The sequence below is a fragment of the Belonocnema kinseyi genome, chromosome 6 (genome assembly GCF_010883055.1).
Source record: "Belonocnema kinseyi isolate 2016_QV_RU_SX_M_011 chromosome 6, B_treatae_v1, whole genome shotgun sequence".
Taxonomy (NCBI): domain Eukaryota; kingdom Metazoa; phylum Arthropoda; class Insecta; order Hymenoptera; family Cynipidae; genus Belonocnema; species Belonocnema kinseyi.
In genome coordinates this window covers 13042372-13063704 of record NC_046662.1, presented here as the reverse complement: position 1 = coordinate 13063704, position 21333 = coordinate 13042372, and the positions used below count along the sequence as shown (strand labels likewise).

Here is a 21333-nt window from a genome sequence, read left to right as displayed (position 1 = left end):
ACTATTACTAATTATTTAAAAATAGAAAAAGTCATAAAAATCTGTAGTTTAATATGAATAAAATTTAATTTTAAAATACATTTTGAAAGCAGTTCGGACTTCATATTTCAATGATTTATTTGACTGATATTATTGATTTGATTATTTGTTCCAGTTTAAGAAATTATTTATTGTTAAAATTATTAACGGATCTAATGAAAAAATTAACAATATTTAATTCCTCAATGAGAAGATGATTAAAAACATATACATAATTAGAAGAAGTAATTAAAAATATTTCACTCATATCCAATATAAATATAATAATAATTAAAATATGTAAGACTACAACTTCAGTTGCAAAGTGAAGAATCTTTGTACCTTTAAAATCTTAATAATTTCGAGTTTTGAAGGAAATATTTTTAAAAAGTAATGATAATTTTAATTAAAATGTTTGGAGGGAATTATTTGGTAAAAAGTGACAAGTCTGATAAATGAGAAAATGTATTTAATATTATTTAATATAATGTATATATTCATTTTTGACATTATAATTTCCTTCATTGGCCAGAACAACTTCAGGTATTCCTTAAAATAATAAATATTTAATAATATTAGATAAAATATAACAATTTAAATTTTTTTAAACAAATTAGATAAACAGATTGGAAATTTTGGCCCTTTGGCATGGACATTTTTTGTTTGCGCTGGAAATGTTGTAAGTTATTGGACGAATGACTGCTAGTCACCAACATATTAGAAAAGTTAACAATAACCACTGTTATTAACAATTCTTGTGACAAAATATTTAAACTTAAGGTTATATCAAATTTACATTTTCTTTGATGGCCAAGTCGGTGGGTTATTGTCAAAAGATTTTGTATTGAGTGAATCTTAGCATGCAGTGTTATGATTCATTTTCAATCTATTAAGATTGAAAACCCGACTTTTTCCAAGTGAAACTGCTAACATTTAGAAATTGTTTTTAAACATGTAAGATGTTATATTCTACTAAATGTTATGAAAGATACATTTTTTTAGGAATATATCCGGAGCCATTATAACAATTAAAGAAAATACAAATTTCGATAAAACCTTACCTTTGAATATTTAGTCACAGGAACTATTTATAGCAATGGTTATTGTTAATTTCTGAAATATTTTTGTGACTAGCAGTCATTCGTCCAACAGTTTTAAACTTCTTTATCTAATTTGTTTACAAAAATTTAAATTGTTATATTTGATCAAATATGATTAAATATTTATTATTTTAAGGATTACCTGAAGTCGTTCTGGCCATTGAAGAAAATTATAATTTGAAAAATCTCAAATTCTAATATTTTGCCACAAAAATTGTTTATCACAGTGGTTATTATAAACTTTTAAAGTACTTTTGTTATTAAATGTCATTCCTACATTAATGTGAAGTATTTTTAGCCAAGCATTTTTTTTACCGATAATAAGATTATTGGTCAATTTATCCATAAAATTGGTTTATAACAAATAAATGGATTAATAAGCACATTATTTGTATTCTATGAATTTCTAAACATTTATTTAAGACAATATAAAGTTTTCCTGATCAGTTATTAAAGCGTAAAAAATTGTTATACAAAAAAACTTAGTTTTTCCATGCTTTGAGTGGAAAAATTATCAATAAAGAAATAGAGGAGACAAAAGTTCGTAAAAATCAAGATCTATAGAATTTAATAATCTTTAATTTAAAACAAAAAATTCAAAATCGCAAAAAATTGAACCCTCTGAACATTTTTGACTGACAAAACTGTATTTCCTCCAATTGTGCGTCATGAGTACAGTAAGTTTATTTAGAGTTTAATAGCTTATAGTCTCTTTATTTTAGAAATGAGGTTTGCAATAATATAATTAACAATTTAATTCAAAATCTCCTTTAAATTTAAATTTTTAAATAAAATTATTAGGGGTTGTATGCAGCGAGAAAAAAGATTTCAAGATTAAGCAATAAATAAATTATTGCACTGCATAAATGTATATATGACGTTCGGTTCAATTTAATTAAATATATACATTATAATGAATAATATTATATCCATTTTCTCATTTATCAGTCTTGTCAATGACTTTTTACCAAATTATTCCCTCAAAACATTTTAATTCAAATTAATATTACTGTTTAAAAATATTTCCTTCAAAACTTGAAATTGTTAAGATTTTAAAGGTACGAAGATTCTTTACTTTGCAACTCAAGTTGTAGTCTTACATATTTTTATTATTATTATATTTATATTGGATATAAGTGATATATTTTTTATTAATTCTTCTGATCCTGTATATGTTTTAAATAATTTTCTCATTAGCTAAGTTAATAATTTTAACAATAACTATTTTTTTTTAACTAGAACAAATAATAAAATCAATAATATCAGCAAAATAAATCGTAGAAATATAAAGTTCGAACTGGTTTCAAAATGTATCTTAAAATTAAATTTTATTCGTATTAAACTACATATTTGTATGACTTTCGTTTTTTTTTTAAACAATTAGTAATAGTTACTCTTATTTTTTCATATATATATTTTTTGTTTATTTGCAAACAGCATCAAGTTTTTAATTATTTTTGCTATTTCTTAATGCAATTCAATCAAAAAGGCAGACCTACTGTTGGTGGCGCCATCTGTTGGATTAGTTTGACCGACAATTCCCGTCCGGATCATAAGAAAACAGAAAAGTGGGGGCGATGCATTGGGCTGATTTATATATAAAATTGACAAGGATAGAAGCTCTTGCAAAAAAAATATCATGCATTGCAACCACAATATTATAATTTAGGTGATACACAAAACACTAAGAAAGTGTCTGCTACAGTCAATTAGTATATTAAAAATACGCAAATCAATGCTGATGAGATTAGAGTTCTAAGCCGGTTATATTACTTTGAGAACGGTAAAGAGAATGAGAATATCACCGAGAATATAACACAGAAAAAACTAAGAATAAAACTTGTTGCAGGAAATTTTTACGAGCGATAAAGTTTGATTTAGCCAACTTTGCGTCTTTCAAAAAACATGTGCTTGTCATGGAAAAACAAAAAAAAGTTTAACCGATATTTCTGTAAAGTTTATCCTGTGAAGTTAATTTTTGTTGCAGAGAATCTTTCGCCGAAAATCGATGTAAAGTTTATCTTCTGTTTTTTCTGTGAACCGAGAAATAAATTCTCTGAGAATTTATGAGAATCTCAGAATTTATATCAATCAGTAGAAAATTGCATTTTATCGTTAACTTTTCTGTTGAAAGTTCAACTCTTTTGACTCTTTTATTTTAAATTTTACCTGTTTTAGCAGAAATTAAATCTTTTTTTGATTAATAATGCAACTGTTTGGTTAGAAATTAAGCTATTATACTATTTTTTTGAAAACTTAACTATTTCGTCGAAAATTTACTTTTTCTTTACAATTTATACTTTGGCTTTGAAAAATGAACTGAAATATTTTGTGGATGAAAGTTTCACTTATAAAAAAAATTGTTTTTTTTTTTTTTTATTACAAATTCATCTGTTATAGTACAAAATTGATCTTTTTTGGATAAAAATGCAATTATTTGGTAGAGAATTGAACTATTTTGTTAAAAATTCATCCTTTTTGGTTGAAAAAATTTGTCTTTTTGGATTGAAAATTCAATTTTTTTCGTAGAAACTTATTTTTTTTTCTTTTTTGGATGAAAACTCAACTTTTTTTTGTAATAAAAAATTCTTTAGAAGATAAATTTATTATTTTTTGATAAAAATGCAACTATTTGCTAGAGAATTCAACAATTTTGTTAAAAAGTCATCCTTTTTGGATAAAAAAAATCGTCTTATTGAATTGAATATTCAAATTTTTTTGGTACAAAATTATTTCTTGTTAAAAAATTCATAATTTAATCGTAAAAACTCGATTAAAATCTTTTTCAACAGAATATTCAACTATTTTTTTGAAAATTTATCTTTTTGATTTAAAACTTCACCTATTACAGAAGAAATTTCATTTTTTTTATGAAAATGCAACTTTTTGGTTAAAAATCGTTCTTCTTTGCTTGATAATTCAACTAATTGGTTTAAAACATTTGTATGAATCGCTTTGTTAAGAAATCACTTTTTTTTTGTTAAAGATTTATATTTTAAGTTGAAATGTTATCTCGTTGGTTAAACATTTAATTATCTTGTTATAAATTAATCTTTTTTAATTGAAAATTCAAATACTTGGTTCAAAGTTAAACTACATTGTGAATTTTTTTTAATTGAAGGCTTATGCCTGGTTGAAAATTTAACTGTTTAGTGGAAAATACTTCTTGATATTTTTTAGTTAAAACTTCGCGTGTTTTTTTTTGTAAAAAAATTTTTTGTTTCAAATTTCCTTTTTTTTCTCGTAAGAATGCATCAGTTTCGTGTAAAATTAATTCTTTGTTCAACAGTCATATTTTTTGTTTGAAAATTGAATTTTTATCAAGCAAATTTGTCTTCTGGTTTGAAGGTTCAATAATTTAGATAAACTTTTAGTTATTTTTTGAGTAAAAAATCTTTATTTGTTGGAAATTCAATTATTTTGTTGAAAATTCCAGTATTTAGTTAAAGAGTTATCTTTTAAAGTAGAAAACACTTTTTTTTTAAATAAATGATTACATTTGGAAATTTTAAATTTGTATATGAAACAATTTAATTCCTGAATATGCGTGAGCTAGAAAATAATTTATATTCGACCACTGATATAACCTGGATGTGACAATGCAACAGGAACCTTAATTAAAAAAATTATTTCGAAGACTATTGTGATGCTCATCATTATTATAAACTCAACGTTTGAGTCTATTTCTAACCACTTGGAAATTCCAAAGTCCGGAAAAAATCATATCTTTGTGTGCAAGTCTAGACCGATAAGTCCACTACCTCAAATTACTAACAGGAAATAATATATTAATATATGAACAATGTGGTTTTCGCAATTTTCTTATAGTAAAACTGATCAACTTGCTGGAATATTAAATTATATAACAGAGAAATTCAATGCAAAAAGACAGATTGGACTTATCTTACTTGATTTTTAAAAAGCATTTGATCCTAGTGCACTGACTCAATCTATAAAGTTAATCAGCATAAATTCCTAGCTTACTTAATTCACCTAATAAACGAGTAATGGTTGTGGTGCCTCAATGCTCAGTATTATGATCAGTATTGTATATAACATATATAAATGATACACTCAAATCGAAACATATATAAATATTAGTATATGTGCTAATGACACCGAGATTTTTACACCTTCGAATAGAATTGATATAATAGTTCAAAGATTACAGAAAGCATTAGACAAAATCTTTAAACATCTTAAGAAATGGAAACAAATAGTGGCAAAATTGTAGCTAACATATTGACTAAAGGAAGACCAACAGCAGATAAAAATATCAAAGTAGGCGGCACACATACCAACTGGTCAAATAGTGTGAAATACCTTGGGTGTGATACTAGAGAGAACTCTGACTTTTACTATAGATATCATGTAACCCAGCACAATAAAAGATCTGCTCTTTTTGTTAAGAATAAACAAATGATCTATAAAAGGACTTATGCTCCTCCTTTTTTAAATCTCACATAAGACATTAAGCATTAAAAACAGACTATAAGTGAATGGCTCAAAAGGATGTCAGTAAATTATTGAAACACAATTACCGAACAGAATTATCCTCTCGAATAATATAAGTGCAAAATGTAACTAAAATTTTTTTTAGGTTTCCGATTTATATGTTTTAAATGTCTAGTATATTTTTCCAGAAACTCAACTTTCCTGATAACAAATATTGTAATCATTAGGTAATTAAGATAAATTAAGTTTGGATGGTATTCGTAGTTGGTAAGTATGATGGAACATCTATTATCCATTGCTCAAATCTAAAAAAAAAAACTGGTGTAACGATATCTCGAAAATGTCGCAAGCATTTTTGTTGAAACCACGATTGTCTTGTAATGTACATGAAGTTTTCTATCTTAAATTTGGAATTTTGATAATAAAATAAATCAATAATCCCTTTTAATAAGAAAAATCATAGAAAACATGCAAAATGAGAAAAATGTATGCTTTTTAATACACATCCGTGGTTAAATTAAAACTTTAAAATTATCTAATTAATTATTGTAAATATTATATGTTAGTGCTTTTTGCTGAAAATTAGTTTTGATTAAAAAGAATTTTGTATAAAATCAGAACGTTTCGAAGATGATTTAAAAATTCTGGAGTTGTTAGGTTGCGTTAGTTTTTTCTCCGGGTATTGTCATTTTTAACCCTCAAATGGTACACTGGTGCGAATTCGCACCCAACGTTTTCTTATTGTTGTAATGAAGATTTCAAAGGTTTATAATTTTTGACCATTTCAAAAAAGATTTACAATTCTAAAAATTTTTTTAGTACATTACGTTAGTGTTTTTCGTCGAAAATGATTGTTATTTTTAATAACAAATTATTATGTTTCAGAAAATATTTACCATTTTTGAACAACTTTAGTTCCTGTGGTGCACCTGAAATTTTTATTTTTAAACAAAAAATCATTAGGTTAATGATTTTTGTTATAAATAAAAAAATGTACACGCTTAAAAATTTTCATATTGTGTTACAGTTTTTCGTCGGAAATTCGCCGATTTTTAAATACTTTCAAACTAAAAAAAGAATGGATTTTCAAACACAAATAATTGCAATTTGAACAAGATTTATAATCTTTTATAACAATTTTGGATTATGTTAATATTTTTCGTCGAGAATTTGTATCTTTAGTTCAAAAAATTATATTTGAAAGAAGATTTACAAAATCTGACTGAGTCACCAAGAAGATTAATAATCTACCACAAAAGTCAAAGTTTCAACAAAATACAGACGTGAAATAGCTAAATTTTTAGTTAAAAAAATATTTTTTCAACAACAAAAACCTTAATTTTCAACGATAAAAAATGAATTTTCAACAAAATATTTAAATTTTTAAGCAAAGAATTTAATTTTTAACTAAAAGAAAGAATCCTTAACAACAAAAAAGTTTTAACCCATTAGTTCAATTTTGTATCGAAAAGACCAATTTTACACAAAATAGAGGGATTTTCAACAAAGCAGTTAAATTTTCAACGAAATAGCTGAATTTTCAACTGAAGAAGATAAATGTTAAACCAAACATAGTATATTTAAATTTACAGACAAAAATATAATTTTTAATAAAAAGAACCGAATTTTCGACAAAATAATTAAATTGTTAAGCAAAATATTAATTTTTATCTAAAAAAATGAATCTTCAACCAAAAAATAAAATAATTTTGAACCCAGTAGTTGAATTTTTTACCCAAAAAAGACTAATTTTCAACAAAATAAATAAACTTTAAAAATTTTCAAAATTATATTATTAAGTTATTGTTGACTAGAAACATTAAAAACTTGAAAGTTAAAATTGTTTTCAACTTAAAAGTTCTTGAATTAAAATTTAAATTATTTTTATTTTAAATAGTTTGAGCATCCTTCAAAAGCTTTAAAATTTCATTTTAAAATCTTGAGAAATGTAGCAGTTGTTTGAAATTTTTTCGAAGTTAAAAATATTTTATAAATGCTAAATAACTTTTAAAATAATTGAATTTGCCCTACAACTTTTAGAAACACCTGCGAATTATAAAAAATTTCCTTAAAATTTGGATTTATAAATAACAATTGAACACTTATTATTCGCAGACAAAATTAGACCAATTTGCAGATATATTTAGAAGTTAAAAAATTTTTTTAAATAAATTTAGAACTTGAAATGATTTTAAATAATTTACACGCAGTATGTGTACCGAAAAAAATCAGCTCCTTGTACCGACATTTCGGTGCAAATAACCACAAATTACTTTAAAACATCATATTTTCTATAGGAAAAATGAAAATGATTTTTCACTTTGAAAAACTATTTTAACAGAATATTTTAAAAGATTTTAATAGATTTCCAAAATTTTTAAAAACGACCCTAGAAGATTTTATGGATTCTTTTTTTTTAATTTGCAGAATTTTCTAAAAATTGCAGGAAAAATTCATTTCATTTAAACTTTTAATTAATTTTGAATATATTCAAAACTTTTAAATAACTCTTAAAATTACTCAAATTTGTTTGACAAATAACAAGTGTGCAATTATTATTTATACGTATATATTTAACAATTTCGCTTAAAAATGAAACATTTTTTAAATAGAACAATAAAAATTGTATCGTTAAAAATTTAAAAGCTTTTAGAAATTTGAACAATCCAAAGCTTTCTATGTCAAACAAATTAAGTTTCAAATGGTTTACTTTTAAATTTTTAGCTTCAATTTACTCGTCTTGAATTAAAAGTCAAATATTGCTAAATATTAAATAATTATTCGTTTTCTTAATTCTAAAATTCAAATGAAGTGGGTTAAAGATTATTTTTAAGTTGAAAATAGTTTATAAAGTTTTAATGGAAATTCTTAAACTTTGACGGATTAAGAATCGTTTTGTCAAACAATTATTGTTCACCTTTTAATAATTAAAGTACAGATACATTTTATAAATTATTTATAGACTGCACATTAAAATTCTTTAAATTAAAAATATACGCTTCAAAATAAAACTGTAAAATGAAGAATTTTCAAAGTAAAAGATTTTCGAATTACGCATTGTAAACTGAAATACAGCGGCCACCCTGAAATTGCATTATATCGTATGATAACGCAATTAGTGATCTTTCAAGTGTTTCGATAGTTTTTGTTTAATAAAATATGTAAAATTCCCGGCAAAAAAATCACTTTCATTTTCCGGTTTTGTTTTGGAGCCTGAAAAAATTCGCGATCATGTAGACACCCTATAAAGAGTAAATTTGTATGTATCTGCGAACAGATTAATCATCACTTACTTGTTTCGCTATCATGTTTGACGTCTGTAACTTTGATGAATGTAGCTTGGTGCGGGCTACAGGTAAATTCACAAAAGTGTTTCACTAAATTGTCGAGGCAGCTGGGACACCTCTTGAGAAAATTGGCTGCTAAATTAATATTGGTATCTAGAGTCTGTAATTGCTTCGTGTCGCAGCATGTGTTTGTTAACCCTTCGTAAGAATCTTTCATCATGTGCGGACAGTGCTTTTGCAAAAGTTTCTGTCCATCCATGTCAAGGGGCTTCGCAGGCCCCGTATAGGGGCAATTTTTCATGTGAATACTGTCCTGGTAACATTGTCCGTACCAGATGCAGTGATTATTGTCTTGTGCTCCCACCTAAAATCAAACCATCAATCTTATGACATACCATTTTTAACAAATGGATATGATTGGCATGAATATAAATAATAATTTTTAATTAATAGAAATTTAACCCTCAAACGGTACACTAGTGCGAATTCGCACCGTCGTTTTTGAAACGTTGGTAGCATTTGATCATAGACTGAGTCCCAAAGTTATAGGCCCAAGTCGGGTTTGTTCCAGTTTCTTTGATCTCTCCGAGATAGAATGACGAGAAAATCTAATTAGTGCGAATCAGCACCTGTGTACCTTTTACGTGTGGTAAAGTGTTGCGATCTGGGATTTCTAAATATTGTTCTCAAGTAAAGGAGTTTCGTTCGTTTGTTGAATGTAAATATGTTTATGTACATTTATCGATTTTTCATGATAATTTTCAATAAATTTTGCAAAAATGTGATTTTTTTCCATCAAAATTCTAAATAAAAAGATTTTCATGTAATTGTTGCATTACTTTAATTTCCCTTCCTTCATAACTGTAAATCATGCATTTCAAAATACCCCAAATTTGTCTTACTGCGAAAAATACTAGATTCAAATTCTCGGCATAAACAATATTTTTTTCATTTTTTTATTTGTTCCTTTAACTGCAAAATCCCACAAAGTTGAATTAATTCGAATAAAATGCGAAGAAATGGCAAATTTTTTTCCAAGAAAGTGATTTTTCAAAAACGCCGCTTTATTTATAACAAATGACCATGTGGAAAACATTGCTGAACATTTTTCTAGTCTTAATCTTCTTTTTAATATTCGACGTTGAAAATGCAAAAGCCAGATTCGCACCAGTGTACCTTCAATAGGGGCCAGAAGGGAATGAACCGTCTGAGGGTTAAATTACTTAAATACATTAAAATAATCCAGCTTTTTGGAATTCAAGCACGTCATATCCCTAACGTAAGACTGACATTTTAAGAAATTTACTAAATTTAAAAATTCTAATTTTCGTCTAAATGCTCGGTTCTCAGATTTTATTTCACAAAATTATTTTTATTTAATGTCTGGAGAAAGCAAAAAAAGTTTCATCCCAACATCGTTACGAAATACAAGTAATTAGTTAAATAAAATACGAAGTCGCGTTGTTCAGAGGAAAATTACAATTTTCTTTAAATTGATTTTATTAAATTATTTGAAGTTTGACAATATTCGATATTCCCTGAGTTTTACTGATCAATTTTTCATTTTCCGTGACCTTTCTACATTTTTCTTTTAGGTACAAAAACAACTTTACAACTACGAGATCAACAATATACGTTTTGAATAAAAAATGGAAAAATTAAATTTTCAGTTAAAACTATTAATTTTCAACGATTAATGAATCTTTGACCCAAAAAAATCAAAGAAAAGTATAATAATTGATATCTCCAACAAAAAATATGAATTCTCATCAAATTAGTTCAATTTCTAAACCAAAAAATACGAATTTTCTGCGCTAGCAGTTGAGTTTTCAACAAAAAATAGATAAATAAAATTTACTAATAAAATATTTTTAAGCAAATATAAGAAAATTTCAATGAATAGTTAAATTTTTAACCCAAAAGGTGAATTTTTTAGGAAGAATATAAATTTTGAACAACAAAAAAACCAATATTTAACCAAAAAATGGACTTTAAACTAAAAATAGACCAGTGGATTTGCCCTAAATATATGTATTAAATCTTCTTCTTTCCTTATCAATTAGAAAATTATTTTCAACCGAATAAAATTAGTTTTTAATTAAATAGTTAAATTTTCAACCCAAAAGGTAAATTTGATCAAAAAAAAGTCAAACTTGCGACAAAAACATAAATTTTCAACCAAACAAAAAATGAATATTCAACCAAAGAAATGGACTTTTAACCAAAAATAGATCACTGAATTTGTCCTAAATGTATTCATTAAATCTCTTTTTTTATTTATCAGTTAAAAACTAAATTTACAACCAAATAAAATAAATTTCCGACATAATAGTGGAATCATCAACCAAAACAGACTAATTTTCAACCAAACAGTTGGGACTTTTAACCAAGAAAGATGCAAATTTCTACAAAATAAGATGAATTTTCAACCCAAAAAGACAAATTTTCAAAGAAAAAGAACGACTTTTCAACCAAAATAAACTCTGAAAATGTATCACTGTCCGGAGAAATTTAACTTTTGTTTTGTTTGTAAAAATGAAACTTTCTGGTTAGATCTGATTCGGTTACGGTTTCGAAATTCAACTTTTTGTTTAGAAATTTCGTAATTTTTGTTTGAAAATTAATCAAGTTGGTAGAAAATTTGACAATTTGGTTGAAAATCCAACTTTTTAGGTAGCAAAACAACTCCTTTGTTAAAATTGGATTTTTTTTCTAAAAAGTTCATTTTTTTGGTAAAAAATCACAATTTTAATTGAAAATTCCTTTCACGTTGTTAAAATTTATTTTTAAACTAAAAATTTAACTATTTAATTGAAAATTTACCTGATTTGATGTAAATTAAATTTTTTGTTGGAAATGCATATTCTCGAGATAAAAATTCAAATGTTTTAGAAAAGAAAATTCGTCTTTTTGACTTTAAAGTTCAACAATTTTTGTATTAAATCAAACTATTTAGTACAAAATTGAAGTGTTTTGTAAGCAATTTTTTTTGCATTGAACATTAATTCTTGATAAATTCTAAACAAAAACTTCTCAATAAACATTTTGCTATGCCATTTTTAGTACAAATTGAGCTTTTTAAGTTTGAAAATTCAATTGTTTAGGTAATTTTTATTTTAGAAAAGTAAAAATAAAAGGTATAAAAAATAATCAAATTAAATTAGGACTAATATCACATACATTGTAAAAAAAAACTCGACTACTTGTTTAAAGAATTATGTATATTATTAGGAGTTTACCTTTTTTGATCGAAAATAAATATTTTTAATCGAAAATTTGGACTGTTTTTAGTTAAAGTTTTTTTTTAAAATAATATTTCAATTGAAAACTCATCAATATACCGACTTAAAAATTCACCTCTTTAGTTAAAAGTTGAAGTATTTCGTTGAAAATTGGCCTTTTTTAATTAATAATTCAATTTTGTAGGTAAAAGGTCAACCACTTAAGATAAGAAATGTACTATTTAGTTGAAAATTCAATTATTTTTAGTACAAAATTAACTTTTTGTCGAAAAGTTAACTGAAATCATTCTTGATTGAAAATGCAACTATTTTTTTTTTTAATTCATCTGTTTCAGTAGAAATTTCATCTTTTCTTTTTTTTGTTAAAAATTCACCTACTTGTTTAAAAAATGAACTACAATGTTATATGAATTCACATAAATTACATTATTAATAAGTATACACAATTTACCGACTGCACTGAAAACGTTTCAAGATAAACGGTTCTATATTCAACCTTTTACAGATAGAATACGATAGAAAACATTTTTACTTTCTAAATTATTAATGACTTCAGTGCTTTCAAAAAGACACAAATGAGTTTGAAATGACCTCGTATAAAATGTGTAGAAAAGGTCTTTAGCTAAGTATCTTTAGGCACATTAGGACATTTGATAAACATCACGTGAAGCATCATAAACTCGAATTTTCAACAAATTTGACCAGAAAAGCCATCTTCGTACATTTTGTGCGAGGTCTTTTCTAAATCCGTTCGAAAGCAAGAATAAAAATCATTCACAGAACGCAAAAAAGTTCACCCAGAAATAATAATTTTATCAAATATAAGCCTGTTATCTACTAATGTCTTGAGCCACGTTTATGCTAAAAGCCTTATTTTTAGATGTAGCTAGTTACTAAACATATAAACGTAATTGTTAGGTAAACCAATATTTACCCGCAAACGGGTCTAATGATTTTTTAATTTTAAATTTTATTCATTAACCAAAACTAGAAATATTTCGCCTAATTAAAATTTGTATTTGTCATGGAAAGTAATATTTTAATTTTCAATAAAAAAAAACAATTGAATGAAACCAAAAAATACGAATTTTCAATAAAATACTAGAATGCTCAACCAAAACAAAATTTTCAACTAAAAAAGATTAATTTTGTAACAAAAATGAAATAGCTGTATTTTTCGTGAATAATTTACAAACAAAAAATATATTTTCAACAAAATAGTTGAATTTGTAATCAAATAAATTAATTTTTAACTAAAATAATGAATCTGCGGCCAAAAAATTGAATTTTTAACTGGATAGTTGAATTTTTAATGCCAAAGATGAATTTTTTATAAAAAGGACAAATTTTGAACAAAATAGATGAATTTTCAACCAAGAAGATTAAATGTCTATAAAAAAAATTTGACAGAAATAGAATAGTTAAATTTGCAATCATTATTTCAATAAAAAACAATTGAATGAAACCAAAAAATACGAATTTTCAACAAAATACTAGAATCCTCAACCAAAATAAAATTGTAAACCAGAAAGAAGAATTTTTGACCGTAAAAAATTGAATTCATAATACAAAATATGCATTTTCTACCAGAAAAGTTGAATTTTCAACTCCAAAAAATACAAGAAGGGAATTCTCAACTAAAAAGATTAATTTTGTAACAGAAATGGAATAGCTGTATTTTCAGTGAAAAATTTACAACAAAATAATTTTTCAACAAAATAGTTGAATTTTTAACTGAAATAATTAATCTTCGACCAAAAAATTGAATTTTTAACTCGATAGTTCAATTTTTAATGCAAAAGATGAATTTTGTATAAAGAAGACACATTTTCAACAATTTAAAAATAATTTTTTTAAATAATTTCCAGTCACAGAAATAAATTGTCAACCAAACAAATTAATTTTGTACCAAAAACGATGCATTTTGAAGGAATTTTAACCTAATGGTTAAATTTTCAACTAAAGAAATGAATTTTCTACCAAAAAAGATTTATTTTCAACAAAATACAGAAATACTCAACCAAAAAAATGAATTTACAAGTAAAGGAGATAAATATTTAACCAAACATGCATTAGTTACATTTTCAGTTAAAAAATGTATTATCATTAAAAAACGAATTTTCAACAATATGGTTAAATTTTTAAGCAAAGAAATTAATTGTTAATTAAAAGAATAAATCTTTAAAAAAATTGTAACACAATTTTTAAAATAATTTCCAGTCAAAGAAATAAATTGTCAACCAAAAAGATTAATTTTGTACTAAAAACGATGCATTTTTAAAGGAATTTTAACCTAATAGTTAAATTTTCAAATAAAGAAGATACATTTTTAATCAAATAGTATGGGATTCAACGAAACAATTAAATTGTTAATCAAATAATTAATTTTGAACTAAAATAATGAATCTTCCACAACCATAAAATCATTTTTAACAAAGTAGTTGCATTTCTTTTACCAAACAGACTAATTTTCTACAAAATAAATGAATTTTCAACAAAATAGTGAAATTTTCAACAAACCAGTTTTAGCAAAATACAGAAATTTTCAATTTAAAATAAATGTTCAACCAAACGTAGTTAAATTTTCAGTTAAAAATTCATTTTCAACCATTTTTTTTTTAAATCAAAATAGTTAAATTATCAGAAAAATTAGGTTTTAACTAAAATAATGAACTTTCAACCAAAAAAATGAATATAAAAAATTTTCAAATCATATAAGATTTTCTGTCAAACTTATAATAAAATGTTAAGACTAATTAAAATTGACGGGCCCCAAGGCCGATTTTGTTGTTTATTTAAACTGAAAATTTACAGGCTTTATTGAAATCCTAGCCAATTAGAAACCGGATTAAAAAAATCGTCGGACAAAAATGAGTTAAGAAAGTTGTGGTCAAAAACGAGTTTTTGCTATCACTTCCTCAACTTACGCAATACATATCTATTCCCTCGAAACTGGATAACTTTTTTTGTAAAATTCCGTCAAGATTCATTGTAAAAAAAATCTTAAGAAAGTAAATAAATTTTTACCTAGAAATTGTATTTTCAATCAAATAATTTCAATTTGAAACCAAAGGTATTCAAAATGGACTGAACACTTCTTAAATCAGAATTTAAATTATTTTTATTTTGAATAGTTTAAAAATCCTTCTAAGGCTTTAAAACTTTATTTCAAAATCTTGAAACATCTACATGTTATTAGACACTTTTATAAATTTAAAAATATTTCTGACAATTTTTCGAGACTTTTAAATATATTTAAAAATGACTCCAATTCTTCCTAATTTTTTTTTAATCCTGCAAAATTAAACAGATTTCCTTAAAATCTTTCACATTCATTTTTAAGAATGATGGAAGTCTTTTTAAATGTTACCTTGAAATTAATTTTTCAAAATAAAATGTAATTTTTAATTTTTCTAGAAATAATGAAAAAAAGTTTTTATCCACTTGACGCCTTTCACAATTCTTAAAAATCTTCCAAATTTTTGCACCGGAATTTCGATACGAATAGCCTAACTTTAAAATCATTTCAAATTTTTAATCTTTTCACACCTTCTAAATATCTCTTCAAATTACTCGACTTTTTCTAAGAATAATAATACTGATTCAATATTTATTATACATCTTTTACTTGCAAATTTTTTTTGAATGCAAAAATTAAATTATAACGCTCAAGTTTTAGTTTTGGTTTAGTTTTGAATATTTGATGTATAATTACTGATTTTAAATGAACAATAAAATATTTATTTCTAAATATTAAGCAAATATTATTTTTCTTAATTAAAAATTTCAAAATTTAGACTAAAAACATTTTTAATTGAATAAAAGTCTTTAATTATGAATATTTTGTTTTGAAGTCATTTAAAAATTGTAACTAGTTTATAAAGTCTTAATCGGTCGTTTACATTTGTTTAGCTACGAAAACTTTTCAATTGAAAAAGTTTAATCTTAAACGCTAAAATCTGGAAACTCTTAAATTTTGAACTGATTTCGAATCATCTTGCAAAATCAATGATTATTCCCTTTTTAATCCTTAATGTACAGTTCAATTTTAAAAGTCATTATAATTCATATTCACAATTGACCTTCTAAAAAGGTTTTTTTATCCAAAATCTTCGATTTCAAACACTTCTAATTTTTAATTGTTTAAGCCTTTAAAACTGCATTTTAAAATTATCTAAATTAAAACGCACGCTTGAAAATTAAAATGGAAACTTTTTAAATTAAAGATTTTTGAATTGCACATTGTAAACTGAATGCTATCATAATTGAGAAAGATAAAAATTCAAATATTTATTTAAAAAACGGTTGAAATCAAACTTAGACAGACTTTTTTTCCATAAATTTATAAAATTCTCGACACAAAAATTATTTTCAGGATGGTCGTCGACCACCCTGCAAATTGTAAGGCATTTATATTTTGAAAGACGAGACTATACGCATACGGTACGGAATATACTGTCTCAGTACTTGTTATCTAAATTTGAATACATTATACGCTTGATTTATAATAAAGATTCATTCTCAAGTTATAAGCCACAATCAGTGTAAAAGGATAGTTGTAGATAAAGTCTGCAATATTCATTACAAGGGTAAAAATCAAAATTTTTTGAAAATAAAATTGTTACAGAACAATACAAAACCTTTTTTTTCTGTTCAAGTTAGGCAAATTATAAAAAAAAATAATTTTATGTTGTTGGGTGATTTTTCATGAAAATATTGAGAACATGTATTAAATTAAAATAATGAAGATACCATATTGCATTCAATTTAAAACACTTTAAATTCCTAAGACTTTAAGTCGAAATATCTCGCATTTTTAAAAATTTTTAACAAAGTAGTTTAACTCTCAACCAAGTAGTTTTTGAATTTTCGAGAAAAAAAATTAATTTTCAACAAGAAAAATCTCATTTTCTACCAGAAAATATGAATTTTAAACAACAGAAAATTAAACATTCAACCTAAATTGCTCAAATTTCAAGCCAAAAAGGCGAACAAAAGATCATTTTCAAACAAGAAAAATCAATTAAAAAAAAATATATATACTTTTCTAGCAAAAAAGGTTCATTTTTAATGAAATACTGGAATTTTCAACAAAAGCAGTTGGAATTTCAAGAAAAAAGTTCAATTTTAAGCCGAAAAGACGAATCTTTTATAATGCAGTTGAATTTACAACAAAAAAGTCGCTTTAAAAAAAATTATTTTAAACCAAGAAAGATAAAATTTCAAACAAAAAATTATTTTTTACAGAAAAAGATGCATTTCAAACAACAAAAATGAAACATTTAACCTAAATATTGTTCAAATTTCAAGCCAAGAAGGCGAATTCTTGTACAAAACAACTGAATTTCAAACCGAAAATACGAATTTTCAACCAAATAGTCGAATTTTAAACCGAAAAAGTTCAAGTTTGAACCAAAAAGGTTATTCAACGAAGCAGTTTCATGTTGAACAAAACCGTTTAATTTTCATGCCAAAGATAAAACTAATTTTTTATAAGCCAAATTGAATTTTCAAACAAAAAAAAGTACTTTTCTAGCAGTTGTAATTTCAAGAAATAAGTTCAATTTTTAGCCGAAAAGACGAATTTTTAACAAAACAATTGAATTTTAAACCAAAAATACGAATTTTCAATCAAAAAAATTAATTTAAAACTAAATAGTGGAATTTTACACCAAAAAGTAATTTTCGGTGTTTTAACAAAAAATATCATTTTCAACCAAGTAAAATCAATTTTCAACACGAAAGACTTGAAATTTTAATAAAAATAGTTGGAATTTCAAGAAAAAAGTTTAATTTTAAGCCGAAAAGATGAATCTTTTATAATACAGTTGAATTTACAATTATAAAGTCACTTAAAACAAAAGATTTTATTTTAAACCAAGAAATGTGAAATTTCAAACAAAAAATAATTTTCTACTGAAAAAGATACATTTTAAACAATACAGTTGATTTTTCATCAAGAGACTTGAATTTTCAAACGAAAATGATTAAAATTGAAACAAAAACAGTTAGATTTTAGAGAAAAAAGTTCAATTTTAAGCCGAAAAGTCGATGTTTTAATAAGACAGTTGAATTTTCAACAAAAAAGTTAATCTTCAACCAAGAAAAATCAATATTAAAATAAATACGTTTCTAGCAAAAAGGGTTAATTTTTAACGAAATAATTGAATTTTCAAACAAAAAAGATTCAACTTGAACGAAAAATAGTTGCAATTTGAAGAAAACATTTTAATTTTCCAGACAAAGGGAAAAATTTTTTATAAAACACTTGAATTTCCAACAAACAAGTTACTTAAAAAAAAAAAGTTAATTTTAAACCAAGAAAGAAAAAATTCAACAACAAAATATTTTTCTACCGAAAAAGACGTATTTTCAACAATGCAATTGATTTTTCATCAAAAGACTTAAATTTTCAAACGAAAATGATTCAAATTGAACCAAAAACAGTTGGGATTTCAAGAAAAAAGTTCCATTTTTAAGCCAAAAAGACGATTTTTTTTACAAAACAGTTGAATTTCCAACAAACAAGTTACTTTTTCAAAACAAAAGTTAATTTTAAAGCAAGAAAAAAAATTCAACAAAAAAATATTTTTCTGCTGAAAAAGATGCATTTTTAACAATAAAATTGATTTTTCATCAAAAGACTTGAAACAAAAACAGTTGGATTTTCGAGAAAAAAGATCAATTTTAAGCCGAAAAGTCGATTTTTTAATAATGCAGTTGAATTTTCAACAAAAAAGTTAATCTTCAACCAAGAAAAATCAATATTAAAAAAAAATACGTTTCTAGCAAAAAAGGTTCTTTTTTAACGAAATAATTGAATTTTCAAACAAAAAAGATTCAAATTGAACCAAAAACAGTTGGAATTTCAAGAAAAAAGTTCAATTTTAAGCCGAAAAGACGATTTTTTTTATAATACAGTTGAATTTACAATAAACAAGTCGCTTTTTATTTTAAAACTATAAAGATAAAATTTCAAACACACAAAAATAATTTTCTACCGAAAAAGATGAATTTTTAATCCAAAAGATATTAATTCTATACCAAAAATGAAGCAGTGAACTTTTCAAACAAAAGTAATTGTATTTAATCCAAAATAGTTCGCATTTAAGCGGAAAAACTATAAAAGAAAGGAACTTTCTTAAATAAAGGGGAAAAAAGAATTGGGGTTTTACTGTATTTTAATTTAAAACATAATTAATAAAATAAGTAACGCAAGTAAATTTGAATTTATTTAAAGTAATTTAAATAACACCTCTGCCACATTTTATCGATTTACTTATTTCCAGAATTTTTTAGCAGCAAAGTGAAAATCCAATATCTACTTGAATACTACCATTCTTAAATGTCAAAACCATGTAAACAACGCGTATGGTAACAGATTAGTTCCGTTTTTTTAACAATTATATTTATAACTTTTTGAACCAATCTTTTTAAAATGGCAATATCGGAACTGACATGTGATAAAAATTCAAACAATCGATCTGGCCACCTGTCGAAGGAATGTCATAGGAATGAAAATGACTAATACTAATGACGGATCACCTAAACTGAATCATAACTCCATTTAAAGATATTTAATCTTTTTATAAACAAACCGCGTGACCACTAGCATCGGTATTTCCATTTTCATAAAAATAAAACTCGTCCAAATAACTCAAATAACGAATATTTTCCCCAAATTTTTTGACGTTTCTCCTTCTCCAAACAAAAAATTACTCGATAAAAGGACGATGGCCGTATCAAGTCTGTTTACAATTAATTTCCTGCTATTTAGTGCGTCATTATCTCAATTGCAATCCTTGACAATTGGAGACACGCGATGAATAAAAATCTTAATTCCCCGAAGAAGGCCCGACAAGGGCATCAATTAGATTTAATAACCCGGCTCTTGTCGATAGACCTTCCAGACATTCTTTTCCCACCGTCTGACGTCACACGAACAAAATTTACAGGAATCGCCACTTGCACTGGGCGTGGTGGAATTTAACCTACAATATTATTCTATTTTCGAATTTATCGAGATTTTTTATAAACTCACCGTTGTTAAAAATCCCAACAGGGCCAGAAAGGAGCAAACGACATTTAAACGCGTCATCGCCATGTTCGTCAAAACAGTCCGACGAAACGCGAATGCGACCATCGTTAATTTCCACTCCACAATCCAAATTTGTTATCCGACTTTGCTAGGAAAACGCCAGTTTGCTTGACACCTCCCGAAATCTTGTAGAGGTCGAATCCACGGTTTCTATTAAATTCTCCACTTTTACGCGAACATTTCACGAATGTTGTGACTTTTCGGTCCGCGTAGACCTCACTCTGACTCGAAGAGAATTTATACTGATGCACTGGCCACTGGTTTACACCAATTGTGCGCACAAGAGAACGTGGATTTGGATTGGCCAGTAAGTGGCGTGACGCACGCAGGGACGTATATTAGTGGGGCTTCCTTTACCCCTTCCCTTGATTTCGGAAACGAAAATACATTTGTAAACACTAAACTAAACAATCTTTAATCTGTATAGAAAGGATTTTCTCCGGTTCGTAAACAAAATTTAGGCGAAGGTTAATCGCACTTTTTTTTAGAAATATAAAATCAAGGTTAAATTCAATTTGTGGGTTTTCTGAGTATTATAGGTGCCCTTATTCATTTTTATTATTTTCGATGACAAACCGGTTTAGTTTCTATTGGAATTTTAGGGCCGGTTGTATTTTTTGTTTTTTATTTTTCTGAAAGACCATTAATATTTTAAGAGAATATTTTATGTGCATTTTTAATAAATCAAATATTTTAAAATATTATCTTTAAATTCATTTTTCAAAATGAAAATTGTTAATTTTTGTTTAGGGAATCTTAAGAACATTTTTTTATTCTCTTGAAAATGTTCAAATATGTTTTTAAATTGCCTTAAAAACTTCCAGATTCTTTTAAATATCTTCAAAAATTTAATGGATTATAAATATTTCAAATAAATAAGTATATTTACTGTGAATAGGTTTGAAAATTTTTTTAAATATATTTGAAAATATTCACTTAAAATTTATTTTTCGACATGAAAAATCATTAGAAATTATCCCGGGTTTAATTTCCTCAGATCATGAAGTATTTGTGGAATCTTTTTAGATCTTTTAAATATCTTTTAAAATGTTACGAATTTTTTCTACATTTTTTATAAAATCCTGCGAAATAACTCATTTCAATTTTTCCTTAGAATTCCAAAATTTTTGTTT

General features: G+C 25.2%; 1 protein-coding gene across 1 annotated transcript in view; it reads right to left on the bottom strand.

The window, feature by feature from the left end:
* LOC117175268 (NPC intracellular cholesterol transporter 1) overlaps positions 1-20444 on the bottom strand; it is a 91937-nt gene extending 71493 nt beyond the window's left edge. The window contains exons 1-2 of the mRNA XM_033364976.1: positions 20144-20444; positions 8867-9224 (exon numbers count right to left, since the gene is read on the bottom strand). Coding sequence (XP_033220867.1) covers positions 8867-9224; positions 20144-20245 — 460 coding nt within the window. The 5' untranslated portion in view covers positions 20246-20444. The remainder of the gene's footprint in view (positions 1-8866; positions 9225-20143) is intronic.
* Between the last annotated feature and the right edge of the window lie 889 nt (positions 20445-21333).